The sequence below is a fragment of the Typha angustifolia genome, chromosome 8, assembly GCF_048772165.1.
Source record: "Typha angustifolia cultivar Huaian chromosome 8, ASM4877216v1, whole genome shotgun sequence".
In the NCBI taxonomy this organism is placed as follows: Eukaryota; Viridiplantae; Streptophyta; class Magnoliopsida; order Poales; family Typhaceae; genus Typha; species Typha angustifolia.
Window position 1 is genome coordinate 5,784,942 of NC_133246.1, and position 9,129 is coordinate 5,794,070.

The 9,129-nt window shown below is 35.7% G+C and overlaps 1 protein-coding gene across 1 annotated transcript; it reads right to left on the reverse strand.

Annotated features, from left to right (window-relative positions):
• Positions 1 to 1,000: 1,000 nt before the first annotated feature.
• On the reverse strand, positions 1,001 to 1,468 carry LOC140764504 (E3 ubiquitin-protein ligase RHA2A-like). Its single transcript, XM_073103101.1, has one exon. The coding sequence runs from the start codon at positions 1,466 to 1,468 to the stop codon at positions 1,001 to 1,003; it is 468 nt and encodes a 155-aa protein (XP_072959202.1).
• Between the last annotated feature and the right edge of the window lie 7,661 nt (positions 1,469 to 9,129).

Genomic DNA, 9,129 nt, shown 5'->3' on the forward strand with positions numbered 1-9,129 from the left:
ATGGTCTCTGTCTCTCTTCCCCATCTTTCCTGCTCTCTCTCTCTCTCTCTCTCTCTCCCCCCAAATGAAAACGAATCATCACGGACGAAATTAGAAAGCAGAGAGAGCCAATGAATGTCGTCGCTCTCCAACCACCTCCCGACTTTCACTTCCTCTGTCTAGATTATCCAAATCTCAAGACCATCCTAAACTTAAAAGATTAACTACTATTCTAAGTAATTGTTGTCTTACCCTTCGACTAAGAAATTGGGGGTTTCATTACCAAAAATAATATTTCACCAAATTGCGTCAAGTGTGCTGTTACGAGAGTTGAAGCTAATCATATCCCACTATCCTCTTCTCACTTTTTTTCTTCCATAAATAATTTTTATCTACAACACTTGCTAATTTAGGATAAGATTATTACATGAACTATCATTTCGGGTTACGCATCTAGGGAAATAACTTAGCCACTAGATGGGGAAAAATGAATTAAAGAAAAAATAATTGTCGTCATTCTGTGAGAGTAATAACTATATAATTTTTTACCATTTTAATTTATTGTTCTTTTTTTTTTAACATAGAAATCTTATAAGTATTGAATAAAAATGCTCTAGTTTATTTTATTTATTTATTTATTTTTACTTTTAAGTTTTAAGTATCCAAATGGTTACGTCCGCCACTGATCGTATCATTTGCATAATAAAGAACGATAAACTTGAAATTAAGAGGTAGCAAACATTAACAATTATCCTGCGCAAATTAATTTTCCTCCAGAGTTGATATATTTAACAAAGGCTTCCGCTTCCCAACATCCCTTCATACCGGAGACAAATTTACAAAAGAGCTCCTCAAAAAGAGAAAAATTGAAACAACATAACAAAGAAAAAGGAACAAAAGTAAGGAAGACCTAACAGCAGCATCTAGAGCATTTAGGTCCTCAAAAAACTATCCAGAAAGGGGGGATAAGCAAATATAAATAAAACTGAGGATATTTTCGAAATATTTAACAACAGAACGATCAGTACCCTGAGAGCCACGTGACGAGGTCGGCCCCGATCCGGCGATCCCGGCCGTCCACCGCAGCGCCCGGCGGCGACCGGCACAGCGGGCAGCTAAGGTTCATTCGATCGAACCACCCGTCGAGGCACTCGGCGTGAAACACGTGGGAGCACGAGAGTCGTCGGACACGATCCCCATCTCCGATCGCGGCGAGACAGAAGACGCAGTCCGGCCGCCGGCACTCGTCCCCGCCGTCTTCGCAGTGGAAGGGGAAGGCGGGGTGCGATGCGAGGTGATCGGCGAGGACGACGAGGCCGGCGAGGCCGGAGCCGACAGGGGCGAAGAGGTCGCCGGAAGTGGGAGACGAAGGGAAAAGGAGGCGGAGGAGGAGAGAACGGAGGTAGGAGATCCAAGCGGCGGCGAGAGCGATGAGGATGAGTGGGATGGAGTCGCCGGAGACGTCGTGTAGACGGTTCGAGATCCCCATTCTTTTTTACCTTTTTCGCTATTCCCTTTTTTCGATTTGGTCCCTTTTGTTTCTGCAAATTAGTTTTATTTCGGTGGGATAAAGGGAGAGGGAGGAAGACGAAGGATATTTATAAGCGGTGAGGGGGGTTACGTGGGAATTGGGGAAGAGTGGGGGACGTGTTAGAGAGAGAGGAGAGAGGAGAGAGGAGAGAGGAGGATGATGGATAGTTAATGTGCGGTGGGTCTCCAAGAGAAGCCACTGGGGAAATAAAGTGTGGTTCTTTTTCCGGGGAAGAGGGAGGGAAAGTGGATACGCTCTCCACTCTAGAGAATTCTTTTTGAGATTCGGACTTTCTATTTCCTTTATGAATCTGACGGCACCTAGCTCATTTAGTGCTAGTTTGGTTGCAGAAAGTGAGGAAAATAAAATAAATTACTGTTCCACATTCTATTATTTGGTTAAAAAGAAGTGAATTAGAAAATAAAAATAAATAGTTTCAGGAACTATTGCACGATCTATCATTTGGTTAAAAAGCAGTGAGTTAGAAACTAGAAAGTGCTTGTTAGAATGTGTTTGGTGATTAAAAAATGAAGTTTCTTAATTTATTTTTTACAAGTAAATATCAAAAGTAAAAAAATTCCTGAGCATCCGACTTCCTCTCCATATGATTTGTCCATTTTTTATGAAATCGACTTCTTTTCCATAGGAGACATTCAAATTCCCAACTCTAGTTCCCACTAAGTTTCTAAAATAATTTATATTATTCTATCAAATATTTTTTCCAACTTGTATGCTCTTCTAAACTCAATTATCTAAAATTAATAATTATGTTTATTCATTGCAAGTGTAGGTGTTTTGAAATACAGCGAGTCGTTTGAGCAAAGGGAGTTCTTGACCAAAATAAGTCAGTTGTATAAATGGAGGTAGTGGTATATGAGCTATACGATAGGAAAGTAAGGATTTCACCGTCCTAAATCAAGCTTATTTTTGTAAGCTGTGTGTGATTGCCTTCATGAGCATTCTAATAGGGCTTAAAACATAACTTTGTTTAGAAGATTGGCATTGTACCCGGGCATATGTGTACGCATGCATGTGCCTACACACACGTGTTTACTATACAGGTTTTTTTTCCTCAAAATTAAACAATAGTAAGTAAAGAAATCATAATTTAATCTCAATTCTCCATCCACCATATATTAGAAAGTAATATGAAGTTATCTTCTAGTCAATTCTCCACCCAGTAAATGGTTATTATGAAATAATTTCTACTTTCTAAGGTATCTTCATTTCTCTCATTTTCTGATAACCAAGAACGCCCTTTGTTACCACCTGATCTCGATTATTTAATTAATTAATGTGTTTAGGATAGCTACTTAGCTACTCTCTTTTTTGAGCTTTAGCTGAGGCTTTTTCCTTTTTCTTTTCAATATTGCCCTTCTAGTACGATGGGATGGCCTATCAGTTGAAGAGGCTACAAATCATGAGTTCTTCGTAATAAAAAAAAATCATTGCTAATGTTCCCATGAAAAAGGCTAAGAAGGCTGCCGGCGGCACCGAGGGTTCTTTCCTTCTGTTGGGAACTCGTATGGAACTAACTTCCAACAAGGAGGTTCCTCCATGGCATGACAATTGGCCCGGAGGAGAGTTGTGTGCTCTGTAGCCTTCATGAAGAGACGAGTGATTATCTCTTCTTTACTACGCGTATAGCTGTGAGGTATGAAAGAGGCTTATGTGAGCTCATCCATGCACCAAACCTGGTTGTAGTATAGATTGGTTATGTGCTGCATGGCTTGAGGAGGCAGGCTAGGCCAAGGCATTAAAGGCGGTTATTGCGACAACACTTTGGCAGATATGGAAGCAGTGAAATGCTATGGTCTTCGGTGATTCTCCAGTGTGCATGAGAACTGTAGTGTGGCGCGCCAGGCAGATGGCTGAAGAGGCTGTCGTCAGGAGGGCAGCCAAGTAGGAGGCGTCAAACGTAGGCTGGGTGAAAATAAACAAGGACGGAGACACGACCCAAGGTGGAGCCGAAGAGGTCGCTAGGAATAACAAATGGGAGCTGTTATGGGTGGTATGGGAACCATGTCCCAAGAGCTCTACCATTTTTTTGAAACCATGGGCCCTTAGGCTAAGGCTTATGATGGTTGAGCGAGGGATGGACATAATGCTCAAAACAGACTCCTTGGTAATGGAAATGATCCTTAGAGGTGAGGAAACTAACTCTTCGGGTATTATGAACATAGTGGAGGTAAGTCGGTGTAGGTTGACTTAGATCAGAAATGTCCGAATCCACCATGTGTACCGTGAGGCAAATCGAGCTGTAGATTGAATAGCAGCCAAGGGATGCCTAAGATCTTGTAGGGATTGGATTGGATCGGCAGGCTGATCCCCTCGAAACTATGTAATCTTCTCATTTTGGACTCCCCCTTACCCAAGCGGGATGAGGGGCAAAGCTAATATAACTCTTCGAAAAAAAAAACTGTTGGCAATGAAAGAATATTTCGCTCTCACTTTTAGCATCATTCCCATTATCTTCTAACTTCAAAATAGGTCTAGGGCATCCTTCATCTTTTTCCTAGGAATCTCCTCTACGGTTTAATCAAAAGCTTTTCTATATCACCAAAAAGTAAGATCTTTCATTCTATTATTTCAACTATGTGTCTTATATCTTCATGGTTGATACAAGATATAATTTACTTATTTAACAATGTTAATATATGTATTAAAATGTTAATCTTAAAATTACAGTGTTAGCAATGTTTAAATTTCTTGTTAATCCATTTTTTTCCTTATACTTTTTTATAGTTCATAGTTTTTCATATTTTGCAATTAAGAAAAGAAATAAAGTAATATTTTATATATACCAAATTTGTAAAGATTTATGGGACCATTTATTGATAATGGCCTCTTGATTTCATGGGACTATTTTATGTATATCATATTTATGCATCTCTGGTTAGATTAGAAAATGTTTTAAATTGCTATTTTTGCTCACATAAATTTTAGGAAAGTGAAAAAATAATTTTACATCAAAAGCAACAAATGTAGATCCTAAACAAGTTTTTCTAAAAATTAATTTTCTTTCTTCTTTGCAATCATAATTGTTAGGAAATTATCATAGACTAACTTATATAAAAAGAATTGCCCCACTAACCTATTTTTAAATAATTTGTAAAAGTTTATTTTTAATTCTTCCATAGACTAAGTGGACTAAGCTAATAGGCAGAATATCACTTAGAAAATAAAAAAGTTACAACGCACGATACATGAGAACTACTAAGAGAAGCCCTAAAATTTTCTATACTAGAAAATAAGAGATATCAAACCCTAACAAAGAAAAAAAAAAGCAAAATACCCAACAATAAAATAGGGGAGATAGGGTGCTGACTCTTATAACAAACCCCAATAACTTAAAAAAATTATAAATTCTAATATATAAAACATGACATTAAGCTGGGAAAACACATAAAATTCTTTTTTTGAGAGAGAGAAAGACCGTAGTCATAAAATTTATTCCATCAAGAAGATTTGGTGGATAAAGCCGAACAAGCAAGATTATGAACACCTATCCCTAGTAGAAACAGGGATGTAGAAGGGCTTGACATTTAGAAATGACATCGCAACCTCTGCTCACCTAGGCGCGCACGTACAACTCGTCATTCACCAAAATCTTAGAGTAAAAAAGTAACAAATTAAACATGTAGAGAATAATATTGGGGAAAAAAGTAACGAATAAACTTCGACTATCAAAATAAGGGGATGAGTGAGGAAGACAAGATGCAAACTAACACTACAAATAGCAAGGATGAATCACCTTAGTGAAAAACCTCACAAAACTTCTAATTACCTATGGCATAACCAATCAACCCCCTCGCACCTTCCTCTACACCACTAACCAAAAAATGAGAAAAGAAAGAAAACCAATAAGTGCCTTCGAGGGAAGAGAAACCCACCTATCATCAGACACTGAGCAAACCAAGAACAAAAGGAAAAGAGAAAGAAGAGATAAAATTGATGGAGAGAGGAATGAGAGAATGAGAGGAGAAAAGAAGGAAAATACGGCTCCCCTCCTCTTAGCCACTCCCGACAAGGCGAGAAAGGAGAGGAGAGAGGAGGCCGACAACAACCCTAAGAGAAGGAGGGCAGCAAAAGCCAATCATGTCCAATAAAATACTCAAACTAACTCCTTAATTGCTCTAAGGGGCTATATTGATTATTATCTTTTTAGATAAAATTATAAATAAGATGATACAATGACTATATTATAAATAAAGCTAATCCGTTCATTTAGTTACATATAGAGCAAAATCAAGCCTATAAAATATCAAACTACAACAACATGGAACTAAATCAAACCTTAGATTTTTTTTTTTTTTTAACAACAAGGGAGCTCTATTTATAAATAATGAGAAGAGAGTGTTTTATTATTAGATTCCTCCCATCCTGATAACTATAAATAAGCATCGTATTCCTTCTACTCCAAATTAGAATAGCAACCACATGCCTTTGTTGATTAGATGACAAGGTAATCAATATTGTCTTGGTTAATCAATCATTACTTGGAAGTTAGGAGATTATGGCCTAAATAATTCAGATACTCCGAGATTTGCGGACTAATACTACGAATATGGTAATCCTTAATTAGATGGATATCGAAATACTGGTCAAAGAAATAGACCTCCAAGATCTCCAAATCCACCGACCATGCGTCTTAAAAAGATTAACCACATAATTGTCTCTCCTGACCTCTCCATTGTACTTTTTTAATGCCAACTTGCCCACTTGTTCCTCGTCGCACTCGTACTTCTCTCTCTCTCTCTCAAAGGTGTGCAAAATTAGTTTGAGGACAATGACATGTACAAACTTTATGAGGAAATTATAAAAAATAAACACACACACACTTTTTTTTGCTTTCAATATCTTTGCTGTCCTACCATATAAATATTTATTTAAGACGAAATAGAAAGTATTTTGTCAGTTTTAAATAAGTAATCAAATCAAATCATCTAAAATATCCTTCATTTAATACTAGAATATCCTTTATAACGTAATTACAGTTTAAACCCTATAAAATTTACTATTTACAAATCGAATCCTATGATTTAGCGAATATGCGTACAAAATATCTTAGGTTAGATTTGAACTAAAATCGTGAGATATTATGTTAGGCAGAGATATTTTTAATTTACAATGATTACAATGCCCTTATTTCTAAATAACTAAAATACGCTTACTATGACTTGGTTGAAGATATTTTCATATTTTTCTTTATAGTATAATTAACGTAACTCAGAGCTTTGGTTAAGTTTAACTAATTGATCTAACGGCATGGTATTTTCTGCACATATTCGTTATATCGTAAGGCTAGTAAAAATATAAGGTGTTATATGTGAATTTTATTTAATTTTAAAATTGTTTCCTTATAATTAAAGTCAAATAATAATGAAAACAAAATTAAGGTGTTTTGTTTTTTGATAAAATTTTAACTTTGTAATCTCTTTCAACAACAAGCAGGGTGACATGGTAGCACCCAAGGCCCGTCTGGATAACTAATGAATAATTTATAATAGGGAGTTTCTAATGTAGTAGGAATTGAAAATGTCGTTAAAGAATTCTATGTGAAATTTTTTTCTTGGCATTAATTTAATTTATCTTGTTTGGATGCTTTAGAAAATTTTGAAGGAAAAATTTAAGAAGAGAGAAGGGAGGAAGAGGATGGTGGTGGTAGGCAGAGGAGGAGAAGGGCGGTGACAGTGAAAGGAGAGGGCGAGTATAGGATGAGAAAGGGAGTGAAAGAAGAACGGAAGGAAGAGGGCCGAGTGTAGTTAAAGAAAATAAGGTGGGATATATTTTCTTTCACTTGATTATTTCTGAAGAAAAGTAATCCTTCACAAATTTTCAGAAAAAATTCCTATATCCTAAGAACAGCCAAATTCCCCTTAAAAGTCTCAAATAATTCCAGTCTTCTACTACTGCCCATTTCTAGTATGTGACTAAGCACGTAGTTTTTGTAAGCACTGCAGTTGCTCCTACTTTAGTTTTACGTGGTAAGGGAGAGTGACTTCTCGTCTCGTCCTTTTAGATATCGTTGTTTTTCCCAACACGCAATATGCTACACTGTGCTCCCCCACCGTTCAATATGTTGCAAGAAGTCGAAGACGTGTGGAATATTCAAGAGAAGATGACGAACTCATGATTGTTCCTCTCCTCCTGGCATTTAGTACGAAATAGACTCATCATACTCTAGTCCTTGTTGGATTTGAGGGTATATTTTTTTTTCTTAATTTAAGTATCTTAAACTAAGTTAAAGTAAAATTATTATTTTTATTGTAATGTAAAAAAAATTTAAAAAAAAATTATTTTGAAGAAAAATAAATAATATATAAAATTAATGAATCAAAATGTTCTTTGATTTTAATGAAAAAGTTTAAAATATTATTATTTTAGTAATAATAAAGTTTTAAATTATTGATTTGTGGGTTTATAAACCCTGTTTGCCAATTTATACATGTAAGCCCTTCAATAGGTTTATAACGCATGTAATTCTCGTTTGCAAGCTTATGCATGTAAGCTCGAAAATCTAAACAGTAAATAAATGCGGAATAAGAATATTTAAATGGTTGAGCTTATAACATACAATTTTCGACATAGATGACTAGAGTTCACTATCAATAAAACAAAATACACAGTGAGATAATTACCTAGACCTAAAGTTTAGATCGCAATGATCTCACTTTAATACAAAAGATAGTATTAAAATAGGAAGAATAAACTATCCAAGATAATCTCCTAATGATAAATATTTGATTGAGATTATTCCAAAAGTACCACGTAATTACTATTGAAGAATGTGCATGAAATACACTAATCTCTAAATATACATGTTTACCACGTGAGTAAATTTCCAACGCAGTGCATCACGTGACTTGTTAGTAACATGTTTCCACAAAACACACAAAAATATGGATTCATACTATAAATGATTCCAAGCAAAATATAAGTCTGGATACAAGTTCTATAGGCCATAACAAGTCTTTAAAGATATATATCCAAAATACAATTTAAATCATAATACCCTCGCAGAGGCTCAATGCAACTAGTAGAAATATAAGTAAACTCCAAGTGAAGTAAAGACAGCTACTCCTCGTTACTCGCATCTGCTTCTTTTAAATATGAAATGATATCATCAAGAGGTGGTGAGTACACAATCTAGCGAGTAGAATTCATATAATCTATAACAATATAATCAATTACATATTTCAATGCATGCCCATAATTGCTAACAATACAATAAGCATATTCAAATAACTTACAATGAATTACTTACTCAATGCAAACGATAGAGACTACACAGTGTTGTCCTTAAACATGCCAACTCCTAATTATATTAAGATAAGCTTACACTATAAAGTTTGATACAAATCTCTTACTTATATATAATCCCAATCATAGCATTCACATATTAGCATAGCATTCACATATTAGCATAGAATTCAAAGGGTAGTTTTCCTCATATTCACACAATTCAAGGAGGGTTAGATATCATGTGCTCACCATCTCATGCATTGAGGAGAGATATATACACTTTTAGCGGTAATATCATCTAAACATGTATCGCGATGGTGCATGTAACCGATTGTCTTTAGCCATCAGACTAAGGACCCCGGTCGTAAACCCAT